Source organism: Gadus chalcogrammus, chromosome 1, assembly GCF_026213295.1.
Source record: "Gadus chalcogrammus isolate NIFS_2021 chromosome 1, NIFS_Gcha_1.0, whole genome shotgun sequence".
In the NCBI taxonomy this organism is placed as follows: Eukaryota; Metazoa; Chordata; class Actinopteri; order Gadiformes; family Gadidae; genus Gadus; species Gadus chalcogrammus.
The window spans coordinates 3,796,437-3,820,799 of NC_079412.1; the positions used below are offsets into that span (position 1 = coordinate 3,796,437).

General features: G+C 42.2%; 1 protein-coding gene across 3 annotated transcripts; it reads right to left on the minus strand.

Annotated features, from left to right (window-relative positions):
* Window positions 1-5,081: 5,081 nt before the first annotated feature.
* On the minus strand, window positions 5,082-24,085 carry LOC130405048 (serine/arginine-rich splicing factor 3). Of its 3 annotated transcripts, XM_056610038.1 has the most exons (9): window positions 19,204-20,112; window positions 15,121-19,034; window positions 14,985-15,019; window positions 14,661-14,795; window positions 14,497-14,578; window positions 8,905-9,019; window positions 8,082-8,180; window positions 7,718-7,794; window positions 5,082-7,616 (listed from the first exon to the last, which is right to left on the minus strand). In XM_056610038.1, exons 2-9 carry the CDS (start codon window positions 19,017-19,019, stop codon window positions 7,538-7,540), a joined length of 4,521 nt encoding a protein of 1,506 aa, XP_056466013.1. In that variant the 5' UTR covers window positions 19,020-19,034; window positions 19,204-20,112; the 3' UTR covers window positions 5,082-7,537. The 3 variants fall into 3 exon arrangements, with proteins under 3 accessions (XP_056466013.1, XP_056466088.1, XP_056466162.1); XM_056610113.1 differs by lacking the exons at window positions 5,082-7,616; window positions 7,718-7,794; window positions 8,082-8,180; ... (2 more) ...; window positions 14,661-14,795; window positions 14,985-15,019 and adding exons at window positions 20,216-20,302; window positions 20,420-20,458; window positions 22,653-22,787; ... (1 more) ...; window positions 23,188-23,229; window positions 23,979-24,085 and having other exon boundaries at window positions 15,122-19,034; window positions 19,204-20,136; XM_056610187.1 differs by lacking the exons at window positions 5,082-7,616; window positions 7,718-7,794; window positions 8,082-8,180; ... (2 more) ...; window positions 14,661-14,795; window positions 14,985-15,019 and adding exons at window positions 20,216-20,302; window positions 20,420-20,458; window positions 22,653-22,787; ... (1 more) ...; window positions 23,188-23,229; window positions 23,897-23,938 and having other exon boundaries at window positions 15,122-19,034; window positions 19,204-20,136.
* Between the last annotated feature and the right edge of the window lie 278 nt (window positions 24,086-24,363).

A 24,363-nucleotide genomic window follows, 5' to 3' on the forward strand; every position in this document is an offset into this window, starting at 1 on the left:
GTCCGAGGTAGGAAACCCAAACGCCGTCGCGTTTGGGTGATAGAGTTTAGATCGGATTAGATTAAATAATCTCGGATATAAATAACAATAATCTGGTTAAATAACTTCACATGGTGTGTCTGGTGTGTTTCCAGCATTCGTAGTGTTGATCAGCAGATATATAGTCCGCCAAGACGTTGAGGTTGCTTAGCAATCAGAGACTCTGGCCATGCAAGTGAACGGAGCGTTCACTCTTCGTCATAACTATCAAACCAAACATCCTTCACATTCACCGAGCGAACATTATGAAAGTAAAATGCACATTTCTCGCTAGAAATGTTTCCATAAACGCATTTAATGGCGTAACTATGTTACTATTTCCACCCAGAATAAAGAAAGTTGCCGGCCGTGGCTGCCATGGACATGGCTGCGCTGGAGTCCGAGGTAGGAAACCCAAACGCCGTGGTGTTTGGGTGATAGAGTTTAGATCGGATTAGATTAAATAATATCGGATATAAATAACAATAATCTGGTTAAATAACTTCACATGGTGTGTCTGGTGTGTTTCCAGCATTCGTAGTGTTGATCAGCAGATATATAGTCCGCCAAGACGTTGAGGTTGCTTAGTAACCAGAGACTCTGTCCATGCAAGTGAACGGAGCGTTCCCTCTTCGTCATAACTATCAAACCAAACATCCTTCACATTCACTGAGCGAACATTATGAAAGTAAAATGCACATTTCTCGCTAAAAATGTTTCCATAAAAGCATTTAATGGCGTAACTATGTTACTATTTCCACACAGAATAAAGAAAGATGTCGGCCGTATGCTTCTGTCCAAGCTCACTACTCTCTGCCAGTGACGTCGGGTCAAGCTCAACGCTGATTGGCTATTGCGGCGCGTATGAGCGTAAAAAGTTCAATTTTTTGAACTCCTCGCGTACGCGCGTATATGTACGCGCGTATATGTACGCGCGTATATGTACGCGCGTATATGTACGCGCGTATATGTACGCGCGTATATGTACGCGCGTATATGTACGCGCGTATATGTACGCGCGTATATGTACGCGCGTATATGTACGCGCGTATATATACGCGCGTATATATACGCGCCTCATACGCCCCTAAAGGCTGATTAAAGGCGGCTGCATGCTTCAGCGTTGGTGTTACGTTGTTGCGCAAAATTTACTCAAAGCAATTCATGCTCCCTTTTAGGTTGCGCGTGTTGCGCGTGTTGCCAAGCAATTTACCGCCAGAACAGTAGGTGGAGTAATATGTGGAGGAAAGTTTTTCGTTGAAGACGACCTCGAGAATGACGTCTTTGTCTGTGGGAGTCGTTGGTTTGTTTATGTGCCAGATCGTGTTCTCCCCATACACAGTGAATGATGGCAACAGACAGAGGAACAGGGGTGATGAAGTTGTTGATCATTGGGGTTGTATAAATGTGCATATCTCTCTACATTTTAAAACGACATAATGTGTTGGCAGCAAAGTTAACTTCACTTCAGGTTAATGCTTTTGTATATGAGCCTGCCGGGTGATACTCCAGACAGGAAGTAGTAACCAGACCAGCAAACCAATCACAGCCTTGCAGGCTGGGCGGCTCGCGTAAAAGCTTACGTAAAAAATGACGCGAGTCTAGAAAAATCGCCCGACGCACGCAAGACGTGAGAAGTCGCGCAAGGGGGGCGCAAGGGCGCGCAAGGGCCTCTTGCGCTTGCGCTTACGCTTACGTAACCGAGCATAAACCAGCCTTTATGCTCAGTTACGTAAGCGTAAGCGCAAGCGCAAGAGGCCCTTGCGCGCCCTTGCGCACCCCTTGCGCGACTTCTCACGTCTTGCGTGCGTCGGGCGATTTTTCTAGACTTGCGTCATTTTTTACGTAAGCTTTTACGCGAGCCGCTCAGCCTGCAAGGCTGATTGGTCTGCTCGTCTGGTTACTACTTCCTGTCTGGAGTATCACATTTCCTGTTTTCATACCGCCACCTATAAGATGTCTATGCCGCTGTCACGTTAAAATTGTACCGGGGGCGAAAATTGTACCGGCCTACGTCATCGTTTGTTTACATCCTGACAACCTGACAACCTGCCCTGCAACAGACGACGCGATGCAGAAAACATGTTTCCAACGACGAAATAACATAATACAGATAGCGGATCGCTATCTGAATTATGATAGATAGCGATAACACTTGTTTTTACTTTATATTTGTATTGTATTTAATTGTTTAATCGAAACAATAAAGAAAATTGCCCGCGAAACGGGCGATCGCGTCAAATGACGCGTCAAATCACGTAGGAAGGTTCTTGAGCATTCTAGACTATGAAACCTGCTTAAAACACTCAGTTTACTAGCTAAATTCGATTAAACAATTCAATACAATACAAATATAAAGTAAAAACAAGTGTTTTCTAGCGATCCGTTATCTGTATTATGTTTCAAGAACCCTCCTACGTCATTTGACGCGATCGCCCGTTTCGCGGGCAAAACATTGTCATTTGACGCGATCGCCCGTTTCGCGGGCAATTTTTTTTACTGTTTCGATTAAACAATTAAATACAATACAAATATAAAGTAAAAACAAGTGTTATCGCTATCTATCATAATTCAGATAGCGATCCGCTATCTGTATAATGTTATTTCGTCGTTTGGAAACATGTTTTCTGCATCGCGTCGTCTGTTGCCGGGCAGGTTGTCAGGATGTAAACAAACGATGACGTAGGCCGGTACAATTTTCGCCCCCGGTACAATTTTAACGTGACACCGCCACCTACCACACGATCTGGCACATAATTATGCGAACCCTTCCACAGGGGGCAAAGTGCTATTTTGATGCGCGACATCAAACAGCTGATGCGGGATTGTGAGCCATTTTAATGATCTTGTCACCCGATATTCGTTCTACTATTAGGCCTACTATGGCCTTATTTGTTTTAGTGTTAGCCTATTTGAATTAATTACGAAATGTTTTGTGTTCATGTTCTATGTGAAACATAAGTGTTCATGTTCTGTGTGAAACATAAGTTCAGTAGCCTCTTTGAGTGAATGAAATTTGAAAGCGTGAGTGTGTAGTGAATGAAAAATGTGTCGCGTATGAGCGACACATTACGCTTACGTAACCGAGCATAAACCAGCCTTTATGCTCAGTTACGTAAGCGTAAGCGCAAGCGCAAGAGGCCCTTGCGCGCCCTTGCGCACCCCTTGCGCGACTTCTCACGTCTTGCGTGCGTCGGCCGATTTTTCTAGACTTGCGTCATTTTTACGTAAGCTTTTACGCGAGCCGCTCAGCCTGCAAGGCTGATTGGTCTGCTCGTCTGGTTACTACTTCCTGTCTGGAGTATCACATTTCCTGTTTCATACCGCCACCTATAAGATGTCTATGCCGCTGTCACGTTAAAATTGTACCGGGGGCGAAAATTGTACCGGCCTACGTCATCGTTTGTTTACATCCTGACAACCTGACAACCTGCCCTGCAACAGACGACGCGATGCAGAAAACATGTTTCCAAACGACGAAATAACATAATACAGATAGCGGATCGCTATCTGAATTATGATAGATAGCGATAACACTTGTTTTTACTTTATATTTGTATTGTATTTAATTGTTTAATCGAAACAATAAAGAAAATTGCCCGCGAAACAGGCGATCGCGTCAAATGACGCGTCAAATCACGTAGGAAGGTTCTTGAGCATTCTAGACTATGAAACCTGCTTAAAACACTCAGTTTACTAGCTAAATTCGATTAAACAATTCAATACAATACAAATATAAAGTAAAAACAAGTGTTTTCTAGCGATCCGTTATCTGTATTATGTTTCAAGAACCCTCCTACGTCATTTGACGCGATCGCCCGTTTCGCGGGCAAAACATTGTCATTTGACGCGATCGCCCGTTTCGCGGGCAATTTTTTTTACTGTTTCGATTAAACAATTAAATACAATACAAATATAAAGTAAAAACAAGTGTTATCGCTATCTATCATAATTCAGATAGCGATCCGCTATCTGTATTATGTTATTTCGTCGTTTGGAAACATGTTTTCTGCATCGCGTCGTCTGTTGCCGGGCAGGTTGTCAGGATGTAAACAAACGATGACGTAGGCCGGTACAATTTTCGCCCCCGGTACAATTTTAACGTGACACCGCCACCTACCACACGATCTGGCACATAATTATGCGAACCCTTCCACAGGGGGCAAAGTGCTATTTTGATGCGCGACATCAAACAGCTGATGCGGGATTGTGAGCCATTTTAATGATCTTGTCACCCGATATTCGTTCTACTATTAGGCCTACTATGGCCTTATTTGTTTTAGTGTTAGCCTATTTGAATTAATTACGAAATGTTTTGTGTTCATGTTCTATGTGAAACATAAGTGTTCATGTTCTGTGTGAAACATAAGTTCAGTAGCCTCTTTGAGTGAATGAAATTTGAAAGCGTGAGTGTGTAGTGAATGAAAAATGTGTGCGTGTATGGTGGGACTATTTTCTGTATTTGATAAATAAACCCCTTTTCTCTAATAATGCTGCCTACCATATCATTTATGTGGACATTATGCGCTATAGCTTAAAGCCTTTGGCTATAGTAGGGTGACCAGACGTCCTCTTTTTCCCGGACATGTCCTCTTTTCGAGACCTAAAAAATGCGTCCGGCAGGGATTCCAAAAACGTCCGGTATTTTGCCTCGTCGCAAAAAAAAAAAAATATATATATTATTGTTATTATTATGTTTTTATTTTTTTTTGCCTCGTCGCATATTTGTGTTTCTGGGTCTTTCACATAACCTACTAGTTATTACCATTGTATATGTCTATGGTTATTACGGCCTTCCAAGTTCTGGAAATGGTATCTCCCTTACGTTCCACCTTCTTGCGCGAGCTGACTGTAGAGAGAGTCTGTCATTGGGCGACCGATCTCATGTGCTCGTTGAGAAGGTGCCGTGTATAGACGGAATGAAACCCCCACTGAAGTACGTAGGCTCACGATACAAACCCCCCCCGTCCCCGTCCCCGTCCCCCCCCCCCCCCCCCCGTCAACAATCTTGCCCGGGGCGCAATTGGACCCCCCCCCCCCCCGCGACGAAGTGTCCTCTTTTTCACAAACTGAAATCTGGTCACCCTAGGCTATAGGCCTACACTTAAATAATTCATTCATCTGTCAAGGCAGTATACTGTTGTATAAACTGTTATATGGATATGAATTAATGAGTTTGACGTAAACCAAATTAGGTAACTTGTGTAACATGATAACTAATGAATCAAAAGTCATGCTTCCAAGTGACCAATGTATATATATTTATTGGTCAGTGCGCATACCCAATCGTAGCACATTGTAGGCTACTGGTGGGGAAACACGCCAGCATCTGACAAAACATAATCTGCCAGCTGCTCCCTGACAAGGGCCGGTTTTGGTGAGAGTCGGGAAGATATCGGATGACTCGCGAAAGGAGATCATCAAACTTTGGCACATAAACAAACCAACGACTCCCACAGACAAAGACGTCATTCTCGAGGTCGTCTTCAACGAAAAACTTTACTCCACATATTACTCCACCTACTGTTCTGGCGGTAAATTGCTTGGCAACACGCGCAACCTAAAAGGGAGCATGAATTGCTTTGAGTAAATTTTGCGCAACAACGTAACACCAACGCTGAAGCATGCAGCCGCCTTAACGCGAGTAAAATGTTGCTTTACGCGTGTACGCGTCTCATACGCGCGTAAACCAATGGTTCCCTATGGAAAAATTGCCAATTTTATACGCGTCGTACGCGAGTAACGCGCTTGGTGTGTTCGCACCTTATGACGTCACTCAGCGGCAGCAGCGCACTGAGCGCCGGTAAACGAGGCTACAAAGTACAAACTTTACTTCTGTATCATTACTTTTAGACATTTTTATACTCGAATAATTGATTCACATGTTAATGTGTAATTTTACAATGCATTGAAAATTTAAACGACCACTCAAAAGGGCACTTTGGTCCTTCGAGGGGAAAGGGCAGGGGCTCGGGCACCCATAGCCCCCCCCTCTGCACGTGCCTGCAACGTTCAGAACATGGTATTGGGGCATGTGGCATGTAGCAGTATGAACAGGGACTGGTAGAGCTGATATCACATTGATTAGAGATCATTTCCAATAAATGATCCGTACAATATAATTTTCCCTGGAACATTTGCATATTTATTTAGAATCAGCAGTGGATTACATTCATGCATACATTGTCATAACTGCTATAATGAAGCATTCTACATTCATGGACTAATGTCAAAAACCAATCCAAACCTTGGACACGGGTTCAACCTAAAGTTGGAAATAGAGGATTCAAAAAAAGTAAATCCAAGAGAATAACTAGAATAAGACTAATGATGTACGGCATTCCAAACTGGGAGGCTCCGATTAACTAGCACAACACTGGATAGTGATTTAACTCATTGCTTGTACGCACTTAATCTACATTGCACTTATTCATAGTACTTAATTGTATAACATCTGCAGTAGCTGCTAGCATTGCTGTACACAGGGAATGGGTTAGCCTAGCGATTGTTAGTACTTGCACTTGGCTCTATGAACATCTTTACTGTACTGACAGCGATATATTGTTTCACTTCTTATGACAAATGTACTTATTGTGAGTCGCTTTGGATAATAGCGTCAGCTAAATGCCCTAAATGTAAATTGCTGCCATCTACTTGAGAGCTTGCCTTGTTACAACTCAAAAGGAGAAGTTCAAGTCAGTTTCTTTTTTCTATTAAGGGAAGCAGTTAACATGCACGATGGAAATGAAATGGGACACTTCGCTAGATTGTAGACTGTTCCTCAATTACATTCTCCATTTGCACGATTTAGAATTGCATTCTCAGGTTATGGGCTACAACAGTATGAATGACTCATTTGCAGCCAATTGCAATGGCAAGCCAAAAAATAACTCAATCTGAGAAGGACCTTAAGGTAAATAAAGCTGCAAGTAGCGTTTTACGGGTGCCAAGCCTAAAGCCGACCAATAAGACCCTGTCAGACCATTAAGACCCTGACACAGACAATTAAGACCGTTTTTGTTTGCATACGGTTGAAAACACTGGAATAGCCTCAGCTTGGATCAGTTGATGGGCGAACAAAATTTCATGACCGTACGTCAAATGGCTTAGGATGATTCTGAATGGATCATTCTTGCCCATTTCGATGCCACGCCCTAATTGAAAATATGTGGTCTCGATCTTGTTAAGAATTTGATTCTAAACAACTTTGGTATTGGACTTAAGCTAATAGGAGACCAATAAAACTAACAATTACAATAGGTTGCCTTCACACTTTGTGCTTGCCACCCTAATACTGTAATTATGTTCTCCCTAACATCCCTCATTTTCCCTTAAAGTGATTATGTAAAATTTATTTAAATACAAAACATATTGAGCTAAATGCATGTCTCACATAAGGTCATTTTAAACATGTACAAGAGGAAAAATTACAATTAAATGTATATTACTTGTTAGACTAACTATAGTCCAGAAATAGGGTTATACATGTCACAACAGCACGATGCTTATCATGGCTTCCTCAGCAGCATCTCTTTTTCGGTTGTTGTTGTTGTAAAACAACGTCTTCCTCTATTTTGTGGTAGTTCTCAGTCAGTTTCCTTCGATCCCAGAAAAGAACAAAACTATTAGTTACAGCCCAAAAAAGGATGTCTGAAATGTTAGCCTGAGGGTTAATCTGAACGACAAAATAAAACTTTACCTTGCTAGGGATTCAATGCTGGAAACAATGTGTTCACCTGTGGCAACACTGCACTCATTGAAGTCAATATTATATTCCTGTAAGGAATAGGAACATGTTAACATGGTATTAGTATAATGCAATGGAATAGAACCATCCTAAAGAAGGTCAACATTGATAGACAGAGGGGCTGGTTCACATTATTGTAGATGATTTAGCTATTTATGCAATTCAATTGCATCAATGCGTGTTTGAAAAATCATACTCTGACATAAATCTTTGAGACAAATCAGATTTCAAGGAAAGCATAATGTAAAACAGGGTAAACACTTTCAATGTCTGTTTACACGTTGAAGGTTTACAGATGGCTGTTCCTATACTGTACCTTAGCAAGGAGTTTTCCCTCAGATGGAGTGACCTCACGTCCTGCACAATCACTTTTGTTACCAAGCAGCAACATTATGACCTCTTCTCCAGCACTCTCCTGCAAAGGGCAGAATTTATTTAAGATTTTGCTATCCATTCGGCTTATCATCTGTACAATAAAAGGAATGTATTTTCTATGAATGATCTGCCCTTTATAAAGCATTTTTCAATTTGATTAGAATGTTACTCATTATGCCCACTGTCTTCATACAGCAGATTAAGATGGGACAGCATCAGCTAAGGTCAGGTCATACAAGTTTGAATGACCGCAGGTCAAAGGGGTCACCCTGTTGTTACAGGTAGGAACTCTGGTCATTTATGTCACAAGCAATGCCGTTTTAATGCGCCCCAATTGAGAATAACCTGAATTAATCTTGTTAAGAACTTTGTTCTGAAAATCTTTTAATTTGACTGAAGTCATAAAAAGTAATTAAGCTTGATGTTGATTTAAGTGTTTAAGTCTTAATATGTTTTTAAGGCACAAGTTTTATCTGCTTTAGCGCAACCACTGAGCAACAATCAGTGCACATTTTTTTGCCTGGGCCACCTTTTTTCACCACGGGGGAAAACTATCACACAGAGTGACTGGGTGGTGATGGCTTGCTAGGTGTTTCTGGCGGAATGATAATATTAAAACAAACAATAACAACAGGATGCAAGATTGGCCCCATACTGAAGCAAACAATTACAATAGGTGCCTGCCCATACGGTGCTTGACACAAAATCACACTATAGAAATCTTTGTTTCTGAAGCAGTATGGCTAAAGCCTTGAGAGTCATACCTGTATACAGCTGATCCAGTATCTGACGTCAGTGAAACTCACGGAGGAAGTGATGTCATACATCAACAGGAACGCTTGTCCTTTATGGAAGATCTGTTTTGAGATGCTATGAAACCTTTTAAGGAAGACAAATAGTGTGTCAGTATTTTAAAGAACATTCTAGTCAAATTTCTTTAATAATCATTAACATTATTTAATGTTCACATTATGAAAAAAAATCTTTCTTAAAAGGAGACATATTATGGTGTATTTGAGTTCCAGAAAACATGTTTTTGAAGCTGTTTGCTGGAAATAGCTTTTAGGAAAAAAATCTCGCCTATATTCCCCTGTTTCAGTCCCTTCAGAATGCGCTGTTTCTGGTGTCTGTAGTTTTAATGCTAAACACCAGAGCTGCTGCCCATTGACCAATGAGCTGTCAGACTGAACCACAGCATGGAGAAGGGATTGTTGCCGTTTGCGGATTTCTGGAGCTCTATATCTACATCATATAATAATAATTAGTGGTGTCAAGCGATTCAAATATTGAATCGCGATTAATATGATTAAATGTCATAGTTAACTCGCGATAAATCACACCTTTTTTTGGTATTCTAAATATCCCTTGATTTCGTGCTGCTGGCCTTTTATTGAGATCAGAGAGTGTTGAGAAGGACAGTAAGAAGAGAGACCCGCAGTGAATTCAACCCGGTCCACTTGACATCGGGTAGGTGCATGACAGTGGTAGGTCTACCGTAAAACTTTGTTTCAATCACTGAAATTTCGAACAAAACTCTTGCTCAGCAAAGATGGGAAAATTTGTTTCAATCATAGAACTTTCCAACAAAACTTTCTCAGCAAAGATGGGAAGTAGCCTACTATAACATTTATTATTTGAACCAGTATGAATATTCCTACCGTACGCAGGCCTACACACACACACACACACACACACACACACACACACACACACACACACACACACACACACACACACACACACACACACACACACACACACACACACACACACACACGGTAGCGGAGTGGTAATCGGGAGAGGCGGGAGAATTCCCGGTGGGCCGTTAACCTTTCAGGGCTGTCGGGCTGATTACTGCGGGATAACAATATTGATTTTATAAAAGTTCCTTGCAGCACTGTCCGGCAGCCTGAGCTGTGTGCCCGCAACCTCTCACTCACTCAACAGACGCAACGCTCACAAACTGTCAACATCGCAACCAAGTCGATTTTGTAACTGAGGGAGTAACTGAGCGGCCCCTCCCGAAGTGGTACAGCCTAGGTTGGCCTTGAACTGCGATTGGTCAGAAAGACGTAACAGCTAATGACAACATTTAACTCTCGTGCAGGCTCGAACAGAGTTACACACAAACACACACACACTTTTAAGGAGTTTTTCACCCGAGCCGTATCGTTGCTTGCCTCAACAAGTTTGTGCGGCGTGCTTGTTGTTTTGTTTCCGATGTAGCTAGATCAGGGGCCTGTACCACGAAGCTCGCTTAGAGGGTTAGCGAGGTATGTTGAGCTCAAAGCCTGGGTTAGTTGTACCACGAAAGTCGATCTCTTTTAGCCTCGCTGTATCACTATGGTGACTTATGCTCGCAACCAAACCTGGTCGGGAGCAGTTTTTCGGCTTAGTCTAGCCGGAGATTAGCTACTTAAATCGGCGTGCGCAGCTTCCTAGCCCCTCCTCTGACAATGGCGTCACCATTTGTGGGTGTTCCCGTGGACCTCGGCGCACTTCTCGTACAGGCTTCTCTCCGGAGACAGAGGGTTTTACGGGACAGAACTGATCCCTTGGCATTGTCTGACGATATTCAGATTTCAGACTTTATTGTCATTGTGCAAACAACGAAATTGGGGGTTCTTCATGAGAGATACAGATTCTCATCAGAGGGTGTTATTTGATCGTCCTTGTTGGACCTTATGTAGACAATGCTTCAAGGGCGTCAGTTTGTTTTTAAAAGTGGTGGGGACAATAACCATAAGCTTGAGTGTGGTCTGAAAAGTGCTGGGTACCCTTATGTAAGCTATTCATCCATTCAACGCTGCATTACAATATGCTGTACAGTGTATTGTCAGGTGTTGAAATTATTCGAATACTGGTTCGGAAAATTAGTATTTGAAGCTTAAATCAGTATTCGGAGCTTCGTTATTTTTTTTTTTTCACGTACGTGACTTTACCAGAGCGAGGGAGGGAAGCAAGCTATAAGCGTCAGCGACACCAAGCAGAGAAGCGAGAGAGGTGGAGGAAGAATAGATATCTTGTTTCCCTTTACTTTATAACACAACATTAGCGGGATCTCTGGAAGATCCTATTCGAACAATAAAAGTTGAAAACCACAGTTTGTGTTTTGGCTTGTTTTGCAAAACGGCGTTGGAAACACCAGGGTATTGGCTCGGGATATGTAGGCCTAATACTAATACACACAGGACATAGAACAGTGTTGGCAATTTAACACTTGTCTTGACATCAACAAAGTTTACCAGACAAACAATGCCAGACTGTAAAGGGGGTACGAAATGAAACGAGGTACTGATCATCAGCCTTTTGAAGACGAGCAAGGGCTGCTGGTAGCATATGTTATGCTGCATTAAAAAAAGAAGAAAAATACAAGCACCCAGAGGAGAATTGCATCTGCCAAATCCTGACCACCAGTAAACACTTGCGAAGGACCAATGTAGACTTCACTCGTTACAACATCATAAGAAAATTGTCCGCAAATAAAATCCCCTTCAGTTTAGGATAATCACACAGGTTATGCGAGAACATATTTATGTCAGGATAGGCCTACCAGGCTCCGAGTCGTCACATATCTCAATCAGACAAAACCAACTATAACCACATTGGCATAGCAATCGCACCGTGTGTAGCTGCTACTAGCTGCAATCTATATATACAATGCATACTAACTGGAGCACCAACCAGAATCAGATCACAATCGCTTAGGACCGTGGGTAACCTTTGGCCAGGTCATCATCACCAGCAAACAGAACCAGCAGCAAAGTTTACGTAAACCAATTTCTTACCTTGTGGCCCTCCACATGCAGGCTAGATGACGTATCCATATCGATATCCAGTGTCACAGACATGCTTTTTATAGGAAGCAAAAGGCCCGGCTATTTTCTGAATAAAAATGTCAATTTTGGCTGTCTGTCTTGAAACTTCTCCAGTGCGTTCACACCAAACGCAACGGGACGACAAGATCCCATACAAAGTGAACATATAGAAGCGTATCGGGTGAATTTTTTTGATTTGTCGCGCCACACTTTCGCCGTGCACAGGCGAGCGCGTTCACGAGGATTTGTGGCGCGACAAATTTAAACTTTGACACGAATTTCGCGTGATGACAGCCAATCAGCGTTCAACAGCGTGGCCACTGAGTGACATGTGTAACGTAACAGCCAATCAGCGTTTAACCGTCAAACTCAGCGCAGTGCAGTCCGGGGTGTACTGCAGCATGGAGGAGAAAGTGATTGTTGCCGTTTGCGACTCTCGGAGCTCTATATATAATAGTATATAATATAATTGTATATATAATATCACGGCCAAAAGCTCTGTGTGCCTCCGGATGGCCGTAGCGCGGGGAGCTCATAGGGATTGGGCTTCTCGGGAGTCAGGGTTTGTCTACCGTCGTTGCTATGGGTTCCGGTCTTGTGTGTTCCAACGGCTTATTAGGTAGGCCTATCTAATAAATTATGTCTTCGAGCGCGCCTATCGCATGATTTTAGACTCGACGATTTCGGTTGAGTATGTGGGGATTTTTTCAGTCGCAATTGGTTTGCACATTTTTAAAACTGGTGGGGACAAAATTCGTATTTCAAATAGTGGGGGGTCCCCCCCGTCCCCCCCGTAATCGACGCCTATGCAATGCTTACTGTTGCGCATTGTGTCTCCGTGACAGAGTGCTAGAGTGGAGGTAGCGCGTCAGTCTTGAATTTCTGCGCGGGGGGTTCGACTCCCAAGTGACGCGAATTTATGTGAAGCTTAAAAAGTCCCAATTCTCATGCATATGGAATACTTATTCACTAATGCTTATGGAATTATATTTTTGTGCTTATTTCGAACTTGAGCCCATATTTTCAAGCCCGTGCTGGCACCACATCTATGGGGGTAAAATGCATGATGATAGACAGGCGAATTTCAACCCCGGTCGCTGGCATTCGGGTCTTATACTAATCAACTACGCTACAGCCGCTACCTCTCAGCGGTTGAAAACATGCGATACATGTCTTACTTAGGGTGTATTTTAAGTGAATTCCCTAAATGATAGAATAAGGCAGGATGGACGTTGCTTATGCATTTTTAAATCATCATCATTCTATTTGGATTAATGGCGAACAATTCTGCATTTGGCATAGTTATTTTATAGACAATATGCAGAATCTTTTCACTCATACGCATATAGACTGCTTGATCTATCGTAAAGGTGAGAAAAATGACACAAAAAACGCCCCTTTCAAGTGAACGCGCACTGAAACAAAAGCGGAAAACCTGGTTCGACTAATTGAATCTAAAGTGAGCGTCGTGGTACCGTTTAACTCTAATTGCGAATTGCGGCTCTTTCGAGCCAGGTTTTCCCAAGAAAGCCTGGGTATGTTCAGCAAGGTTCGTGGTATACCCCCCGGTATGGTGTTGTAGTTTTTCTAACGTGACTAGTTGTTGCTAGACAGCAGGTGAAAAAACTACAACGTTTAGCAAGCCCAAATTAATTAAAATAAATTAACGCTGTTAAAATTGGTTTGCGTTAACGCCGTTAAACTGACAGCACTAATAATAATATTATATTTGGGTATTTTTATAATATTATATCTAATATCACGGCCAAAAGCTATGTGAACCTCGGATGATATTATGAAACATAAAGATTGCGTCTGACCTCTCTGGCACTTCCACAACAAGTAAAAACTCGTAGTGGGGGATATCTCGGCCATGGTTGAGAGGAATTGGGGGAAAGGCACTTTGGCCTTAACTCTGTGAAGTCCATGAACCGGGACATGGAAGAGAGAGGGATTGTACTCTGGGAGCTGAGCTGCCGGACTTGCCGCCGAGCTCCCCGCGCCGGAGCTGCCGGAATGCCGCCGAGTCCTACTCCCACCGGACCTGCCAGTCTCGGCGGCAGTTGAGCTCCCGTAGTACACCCGCCGGAGCAGCCGGAAAGCTTTGGCCGCAGTGCAGCTCCCGGAGTACGCCGCCGGAGCTGCCGCCGAAGGGCCAATTGGAGGGGAGTGGGGAAGTGGGAGGTAATATTCAACTGTGCCCCCTTCCTACGTAGGAGGGGGTGCCGAAACTGACTAGCTCATTTGGTAACTGTAGGCCGGATACTTTCAGAAATGCATATCTCACTCAAGAAATCATGTGCAGACTTTTTTCAAAGTTTGTATGCGTGTGGGAGCACCAGAGACCCAAAACAACAACCCAAATCTCAGGAAAAGTGTTGTTTTCATAATATGTCCCCTTGAATAAAACAGCAAGACTGTTTATTCAGTGAATTTGCCTATGGCTATAATCCAGTTAGACACCTGAGGCAAGACCCACTTTAGTTTAGCACTATTTTTGTCTCTAAGTGAGAGTTTGGCGGTTCCAGATTGATATACCGTTCCTGTCCTGCTGTATCCCATATCTGCAGCATCACTTCCCTCCCATCCACTGGTAATGCATGAATGCACGTATCAATGCCTAAAAGGAAAAAAAGAAAACATACATGAGTACTGTTGTATCAGCATGGTAGTAGTTATAACACACGGAACATCAAGCTTACCAATCGAGGCACTGAAATCTTGAGAATACGATCCGCTTTGAATCCTTTTCATGAATGAGGTCTTGCCAACATTGCTACTCCCAACCATCACCACATTGAAGCAGTTGGCTCTGCGGTCACACTTATTCAAGGTATCTGCAGAAAAGGGACACGCTTATTCAATTGTATGATGGGACTCCAGATTAAAAATATATTTATTTTTGTCACGGTTTACGATTTCAGGCTTAACAATAGCACTATGTACATGTCATTGAGGGGTTAATTTATTTTAGATGCATGCATAGCTTTTATATTGCAGCCATTCAATATTTAAGTTTTACATACCAAAGGTAAGGGTTGCATCACCACTTATCTGCCGACTGAAAACGACAACAGAATGTTCATTTTTGCATTGTAATAAAATATTGACAAAGGGCAATATGCATAAACATACAAAGACATACAGCATGACCCGACTTGCCTTAGTGGTTCTGTAGGTGGCAGGTGATCTCCAAAGATCAAGGCTCCATGGTCTTTACTCTCAGGTGGATAGTCATGGCGGTGCTGTCCCCTTGACTTCCTTTGAGAACCTAATTTCCTTCTTCTACCCTCAACGTGTAAGTCATTGGATAATTCGATAGGGAGAGCATTTAAGGTTGTGTTCACTGGTTTTACATCGGTCTCAGAACTTCTCTCTCCACTCTGCTCTGTCTCATTATCTTTGTTTACTTTCAATTTGAGCTCATCTTTGAATATCTTCCTATCTTCTGAGACCTCACTCTCAACCTCCTTCTTCTCCTTTGAGTTCTCTTGTATTGGTGTCATTCTGCCGGTCATATTATTGGAGCCCAGCTTCCGCCTCAACATTTTTGGAGCTTCACTCATTGACTGGTGCGTATCACTGCCTATCTGGTTTGGTTCCTCCTCAGTAGTCACAACCTTCTCAGGTCCTTCAGAAATGGTCTCTGATAACACTGCATCTTTTTTTATCTCTTTGTCCTCTGTTGTATGTGCTTTTTTTGAACCTTCTTGTGACCCTGTTGCACTTCTTTTAGTCCATCGAGATGAACCCATCTTTCTTCTCCTCAAAATATGGTTGTCATCGTCTTTAACATGTCGGAGGGACCCATGATTCCCATGGCCACTAATAGGATCTACATTTGATGAAAGTGCAGTTTGATGTTGGCCTGCAGTGTCCATCTTGTCATCATTATCCCTGATATCAGAAACTGGATCAAAGAGGATTGAGCTGTTAATGTCCAGGCTGTGAGGAGCGTTCTCTTTTGACAAAGAGTTCTGGACAAGCATGAGGACATCCACACCTGGTGGCCTGATGTCTTTGTCCTGTGGATCAGAAGCAGGCCTGCACAGGTCTTCCTCATGGTATGGATGTGACATTTTTTCTACAATTTCATCCTCTTTTCTTTTATCTACATCGGGATAGGAAATTACTGGGGGCAAGTGAATATTACCCCCTGTATATATTTCTTTGCGTGCTATTTCTATTATTTCCTCAGTACCCCTTTCCTTGATCTCTGATTGAGGTGCTATTAACAAAAGAAAATCGACTTTGTCTGTGGAAGTTCCAAGTGTTTCCCCCTCAAGTGACTCTGAATCACATTTCATCTCAACTTTCAACTCTGCTTCAAAATCATTATCAGTCTTGTTAAGATCCGTAGAAAAGTCTGATTCTACTATTTCTCCTGAGTGATCTCCACCTCCTACTTTGCCCTGATTACCAATCCTGCGACTGGAACCCATCCTTCTCTTCTTCCTGGAGGATTTCGTATCTAAATCCCTGTCCTGCTCTTGGTTTGATGCCACCTCAGTCTGTTTGACATTGTTATCTAAACCTGAAGCATCTACTGCTGTACCATCACTGTTCTGTGGTAAATCATTCTCTACCTCAGGCATCTCTACAGGGTTTGTGTTTTCATTTTCATGATAACTCTTAATTAAGCCCAGTTCTGTTATTCCTAATGAATGTGATAACCCTGTGCTCGTTTGCGCTCCAACTTGTTCACCATCGTCCTGTAGTTGTGATGAAGTGGGGGCAAACATTTCTACTGAGTAGCATTGATCCTCTCCAGACGAGGGAACATGTTGAGGAACTGTGGCCAAAGGATGTATTTCTCTCATGTTAGTCAATAGACAGCTCTCTACGGCCAAGTCATCAATACTGTGACTATCACTTAGTGTGACATTGCTTGAAATAGGCTCAACATCTTCCGACTGTGGGTTAAACTCAGTTGTTATATTGGAGTCATTATTGTACCCATGTTTCAATTCTATTTTTGAATCCAGAGTGAATTTTTTTTCATTTGCACTTTGATTCTTCTCTGGTTCCATTAATTCTGTAATTGGTAGTTTTGTGGGGTTATCAACTGTTCCATCGTTGAAGGATATAGTCCCACTTCTAGTCGGAAATGTGAGATCATACTCATCATGGGCAGAAGCTGAGGAGTATTCTGACTGCAGAGCCCCAACTTTTATAGGGTGCCCTTCTGCTTCCTCTCGTGCAGTGTCTTCAATTAATTCACATGGCTTATTGTTTACGTGGCCTTCAGATTCACATTCTTGGCTGCCGGTTTTTTCTTTTACGTCGTTTTCTAGCTCACTCAAATCAAATACTGCACCTGGTGGGCTGATGTCTTTCTCCTGTGGCTCAATAGCTGCCCTGCACAGGGTTTCCTCATGGTATGGACTTGACAATCTTTCAGTGATTTCCTGGTTGTTTACTTCTGCCAATGTTTTGGACAGCGGGATTTTAATCACTTCCATCTTTTCTACGATTTCACTTTTTCCTTCAGATTCAACCTCTTTTCTTTCATCTACATCTCCTAGGAAAATATCTGCGGACAAGTGAATATGACCCCCTGTATCTATGTTTTTTCGTGCTCTATCTATTATGTCCTCATTACCCCTTTCCTTGATCTCTGATTGAGGTGCTATTGACAAAAGACAATCGACTTTGTCTGTGGAAGTTCCAAGTGTTCCCCCCTCAAGTGACTCTGAATCACATTTCATCTCAACTTTCAACTCTGTTTCAAAATACTTGTTGGTCTTGTTAAGATCTGTAGAAAAGTCTGATTCTACTATTTCTCCTGAGTGATCTCCACCTCCGCCTTCGCCCTGATTACCAATCCTGCGACTGGAACCCATCCTTCTCTTCTTCCTGGAGGATTTCGTATCTAAATCCCTGTCCTGCTCTTGGTTGGATGCCACCTCAGTCTGTTTGACATCGTTATCTAAACCAGAAGCATCTAAGGCTGTACCATCACTGTTCTGTTCAGAGTCACATACTTGGCTGAAGGATTTTTCTTTCAGGTTGTGACCTAGCTCACTCATATCAAATATGTGATCACATTTTGTGTTTTCTAGATTATCTTGTATGGTAATTTCCTGGTTGGTGCTGGGGTTTAAAGTGTATTGCATGGTTAGAAGGGGCTGGCTTTCAACAACTATTACAGAATTGCCTGTAGAATCATGTGAATCGGTTGTGGTATAAGTAATCTGCTCTTGTTCAGCCTCTTCTTTTTGGTTGGGTACTTCAATGAGTAATGGACACACCACAGATTGTGTTGGATGTTCAGACTGTTTTAACAATGGGTTCACGTCATTGCTCACCTCGTGCTCTTTCATTAGAGATGGCACATCACCACAAATACCTTCAACCTGCAATAAGTATTCCTGACCTTCAGCAATAGTTCCTGTTAAGGAGACCGCCAAATTATTGGAATCCTCTTTTCTAAATTCCCTTTCAACTTCTTCCTTATGTATAATACTGTCTGATGATTGCTTAGTACTATTAGACAGGTCGCCTGTGAGTGGCTGACAAGGAGATGAATACAGAGAGCTGTTGAGCCTTGGATGCTGACTGACTTTGTGAGTGTCATCCCCTGGTTTTGATATTTGCAGCGTTGTTTTTTCGCAGCTTTCGTAAGGCAACATCCCCATTTGGGACTCTTTTATATTTGCACTGAATTCTCTACACTGTTCTCGGGTTAAGTCATTTGTCCAACTCATGCCTGCATTCTCATTTCTGTTTCCAGACATGAACTCGTTTTGAGGTCGAGATGGTTTTGGTGAAACACTCCGGAACTGGTTAGAGTGTGCGTCAATCTCAAACGTGGTTGGTGGATTGATCAAGCTTCCACATTTTTCACTTGCAAATGCCAAGCCCTCGCTTGTTTCAGAAATGGGTTCCTTGAAATCAAGTTGGTTTCCATGTTCTGAATTAACGGATTCCATGTCTACCGCCGTAATGGAGAGAGGGTCTGTTTGGGTTTCTGGGGTCACATCATGCGCCAATAATGAAGTCCTGTCTAGATGTCGACGGGATGAACCCATCCGTACTTTCCTTGGTCTCCGAATCGACATTGCATTTCTTCTTACCTAAAGTCATTTGAAGTACAATTAGCGATGCGAGATTGACTTGAGGTTTTCATAAACTACTCACTGATGCAAATATCTGGACTAACCCAACTCGAGACGTAGATATTGTTGGGTTTAATCCCAAATTCCTAATAATGAAGTTGCAGCCAAATAAGATAAAATAACTTACCAACACAAATGTTCACAGGCTCATGTCATGGAGTCAACTGCACTGGCATAACTTTGCAATGTCACTTCAGAAGTGCATCAACATAAGGAAGTATCTTGCAAGTGTGCTCATCAATTTCCTGTGTGGTTAAGCCATCAGTCTTTTTTTTCTCCCTGCATTTTCAGGAAACTAAAATTATAAAATAAGTTCATGTAGGACACAAGTTATTTCCAACTGAATTACTTTTATTGAACTGAGCAATTCCATCAAGACCACCACCTCTTCAACGTCATGGAATAGGGTAGAAAAAGCAGTTTGGATCAATGTTTAGATTAAATGCAAAACTCAACATTGACAACTTCCAACAGAAATAAGTGACCTTGGTGCCATCTAATGGAAGCAGCCGGCAAGTGTTTCATCGATTCAGTGATCTAGCGATTCAGGGTTTTAATCCTTGTGGAATACCACATTTAAGATACATGAAAATAATTATACACAAACCGTATTGGTAATTCAGAGGCAACCATCAGTAAAAGATACCCAGAAACAAATTAAAAACATCAAATAACCTTTAATTCGATCAGTTAAACTAATGGAACCAAAACAAGGGATGATCATGGAAAGTGAAATCTCAAGATGACATCTCAACATGCAGGGAAAGACAGTAATAACTTTGTATTTGTAATGATTAAGGAAAAAAAGAAAAAAAGGTTCACGCATTAAGGTACTTATAATCAACTCTTAAATGTTAAACAAAAAAAATGTCCTGAAGTTGAGAAAGAGTCAATTCAAACAGATTGTTAATTGGATAGTTTGTCCACAGAGGACAACATGAAGTGATCAATAAAATGAATAAAAAAAAAGCCTGTATAAAAAGTTGAATCCTAACCACAAGAACAAAGACGCTCAAGTCTTTCGTCGTCCTTTTACTTCCTGTCATTCGACCTGGAGCGACTGAATACACAAGAGAACATACAATGATTATAAAATCCTTACCAGCAATATACTTTAGATTCAAATTAGTAGAACTTACCTCCTAGATCGTGAGAATGATCTTGAGGGCTTATGGTTCCTTTCTCTGGATAGAGACCTATCTCTGCGCCTGTCTCTTGACACAGACCTGAGGAAAGATGAAAAGTCAGTAATGTGCAAGTTAACCATTTCTGTACGATTCTATGCTCAAAGTGCCTAATTTCCATTCATTATGGATTATAGATGTGACCGGTCAGGTCTTTACCTGCTGCGACTGCGGCTGAAGCTTCTCCTCCTAGGTGATCTAAGTAGAAGGTCAGATGAGAAAACATAGGATTTGGGGTGTTATATTACATCTCTCTACACGGAAAACCTCTGGATGTCTGAGAAAGAAAAGGGGCTCCCAAATTAAAAGGTTACGACTGCTGCATCTTGACTGAAATGCTTAATGTTTCTTATTCCTTCTTTTTAACAACACGTGGAACCAGGTAATCTAATAGAAAGGGAGCAGGTCAAGCCCTGATAATGGGCATCATTATCAGGGCTTGACATTAACCTCTGACAATCAGCGCTCTGCAGATAAAAAAATCTCAACCGGGCAAGTCAAGATGCATTAAGATCTGAATTCAATAATGAATCCACTGGACCTTTTCCAAATTTTTGCAGTGTACACCTTTATAAGTTAGGATAAAGGGATACAACCAGGTTGAAACTCAGAAAGAGCTATTGCATTCATAGGTTGAGATTGTGTAACAGCCATGGAATTTTGCATAGTCTAAATCTTAAAAATATTCTCTAGACTATAAAGATATAGGGTTCAATCTGACTGGTTAAATGTTGATGGCCAACATTTCTGTAGCCTCATTTAACATAAAAGCTGTTACATTTTAAACTATGGGAAGGACTAACATTTTTTGTAGCGTATATGAAGTAACTGCTGATGGCCATTGATCAAGCAGTCTTAAAGCCCCTGTAAGCATTAGAACTACAAAGAGCAGGATAAAAGCAACTTACTATTTTTGGGGGATTTGGACAAGATAGAAATGACGCAAGGAGGCCAGACTGAAGGTGAGGGAGGTCGAATTGCAGAGGCTTTGCCACGTGATGCGAATGTTGGCGATATGAAGTGCTGGGTTGGTTGTTGAGGGGATAGCTGGAGATTGTCCCTGCCTTTTAGGGAGTGTAAGCCAAGGGCTGTTCCCGTAGGTAGAAGTATTCAGTATAGGACAAAAAAAAATAAAGATGCCGATTGGTCGATAATGTGTGGTGGGCCGCTGTCGACTGAGTAAAGGTTGGAAGGAGGAGGAGGAGGAGGATGCTGGGAACCGCATGCTCAGGAACCATAAGGTTGGCGGAACCTGAAGACCGGCGGTGCGCCTGGCTCAGGTGAAAACACCAGCCAAGCTGACTGGGAGACGGTGGTCAGCAGTCACATGATGCTGAAAGAGGACTAGTTGACTGACTCAGGGGGTGGTGAGAAGCGTGGTGGTGACTCTGCAATGGGGTTCAGTTTTATTAATATAGATGGCAGCTTAACTGAGAACAAAATTTACATGTGTAGAAAAGTAAATATTAAGGTTACCTCATGCCAATAATACAATTGCCTCAGGTTGCCTTTTCAATAGCTAATTGTTGGTTTTAAAGGCTTATCTTTGCCATAACATTTTTTACCATTTAAAATGCCTGTGACAGCATTGACATTACGTTAATCTTTTAGTCGGCCTTTAAAAGGTGACGGTGTAGATTTAAGTGCCATCTAGTGGAATGGACTTGGCAAAAATGGAATATAGCCGAGTATATTTAATTTGTATAGAATCCGTTCAGGTAAGAATTGTATCGTCTTCATTATCTTAGAATTAGCCCTTTATATCTACATAGGGAGCTGGTCCTCTTCCAAAGAGCACGCCATGAGTCTACAGTAGACAACGGAGAAACGGCTCTAGAGGACACGGTTTTATATTAAGATCATGAATCCTCATGACTACTCGATGTTGTGGAACTGGCCATTAACAGGCCACCCTAGTTTCACTTATGTAAATTGAAAGAGGTTAGGGGGGGTATTGAGTGGGTTGACCTCTGCCACCACCCTGCTAGAGGACACTTAATCCTAAACACAGCCCCTTTAAAATGGCCTCGAAACATGATAAAATTATATCAATGTGCAAAACATTGATAACATACTAATTATACAACTATTACTCAAAGGAGCTTACAAATAAATCTGATATTGGTCCATTTATAATCTTTTTTTCTCTAGACATTACTGAATGTTTTGTGGCAACCAGATCTATGACAACACAGACTGAAAACACAAATTAATAATACAGTTTTTACCCGCTGGTGGAAGTCACGTGACTTAAAACAGCCAGTCTTGTGTTCAGACTGGGTACCATGGAGAGATGAGCAGGCAATACTTCATGTAGGGTACTGAGATTCATCTTGATACGTGACAACATGGGACAAGTATTAGAGTGCACTTTAGGAGGGAAATACTCTACCTGCGTCGTACGGGCGGACTACGCCGCCGGTTTTCATCCCGTGGGCGACGGCTCCAAGATGGCGGAGGTCCACGGCTTCTGGAGCGCTTTTCCCCATTGGACAGCTCAACGCGGACTCTGCAGCCACACATGGTCCTGAAACACGCCACACAGTCAGTGGAGAAGCAGACAGACAGCTTAAACCCATAGCTTCTCATAGTTTTGACAGTCTCACCTTCCATCTAGTTCTCTGACAGCATCAGTGGCATCTCTAGGGTCCTCAAACTCTACAAAAGCAAAGCCTGGTGGGTTCCTGGCTACCCAGACACTGCGCAGGGGTCCATAGTAGCCAAAGGACCGTTCCAACTCAGTTTTGTTTCCATTGTTGCCCAGGTTTCCAACATACACTTTACAATCAAGGGGGCAGTCTCGAAGAGATGGGTCTGAGAGAGAAAGGTTGTGCATGATGGTTAGTCTACAATATGAAAAACGTCTATTCCACTTGACTTGCCATTATGACTATTACGTAAAATAAATCAATTGGGTTGATACATACCTCCCATTATTACGTTTCAAAAAGAATGTCGTTCCCAAAGAGCTTATGAGAGATAGGGGGAGAGAAAGGAGGGTCAGTTAATGATAACCATAACAAATAATAAAATCCTCAAAGATTCAGTAACACATCATATGAATGCATTATTGTGAGATTAAAGTTAAACACATTTACTGAAATAGGTAGCCTACTAATCGTAACATGATAATAGTCCTAAATCCACCTGGACACAGAAGTTAATATTTTTCTCAATTCTTCAGGAGTGTAAAATAAATGACCGTGCTACCTACTATGAAAAAACATGATCCGAACCGTTTGTAAAAACGTTATGAAGTTTGCTTTTTAGCCGCACCGGTAGTACAATTTAACAACGGTGATAAGGACAGTGTGCTAATGGAGGCTAGCGAGTTTCAGATTAGCCATCTTCCGGTTAGTTTTTGCGCCAATGCAGCGAACACGGTATTAAGTGAACATCAGCGTTAGGTGACTGCTTTACAACATATATTGCTCAATTCAACAACGCCGTTCAACTTCATTTGTAATGGCTGAATGAAAACGGTCGAGCAGACTCCGGTCGAGCTAGCACGTTTGTGCTATCGCTAAGCTAACGTTTTGGCTAACACAAAAAAAGACATGGCGGTGTCACTAAGTAGTAGGCCCATCGAAATATGTTACGCATACAACTAATATCCAGACTTCAATTGCAACTAACCATAATTAATAAACAAGTAGACCACTTTACTCGGTTAAATATAAGGGTATACCCGAAAGATTTCAAGAAACAAACAAATTACCAGCAACTGTGTCGTCGCCTGCCTTGTCGGGTGCTGCCTCCGGTTATTCTCTGAAGAGAGGAAAGAGGCTGTCGTCATGCTCCCGCCCATCCCCCAACTTAACACGGAGGGGCCAACAGCGCCGCCTGCCGGACAAGTTGTACCACTGCAGTCCTAATGGAAGGTACTGCTTGGGTCGGTTAGTGAATGAGTTCGGCCGACCGCAGGTTTATTGTTGACATTGTCTGTTTCGAGATTTTAATCACACAACAGCAATCCTCTCGTACGTTTTTTTAGGGTTAGCCTTGATTCTGTTCAATGTCATTGCGTTACGTTTCAAGTCACGCATTGAGTGGGATGAAAACGCATCCAGTCAAACCGGATACAGTATTTTGAACGTCATAAT

Coding starts and splice junctions, on each gene's coding strand:
- LOC130405048 (XM_056610038.1), bottom strand. CDS start 19,019: ATGTCGATTCGGAGACCAAGGAAAGTACGGATGGGTTCATCCCGTCGA. Junction 15,020..15,120: donor CCACCTACAGAACCACTAAG/GCAAGTCGGGTC, acceptor TGTCGTTTTCAG/TCGGCAGATAAGTGGTGATG. Junction 7,617..7,717: donor AGCATTGAATCCCTAGCAAG/GTAAAGTTTTAT, acceptor CTGGGATCGAAG/GAAACTGACTGAGAACTACC.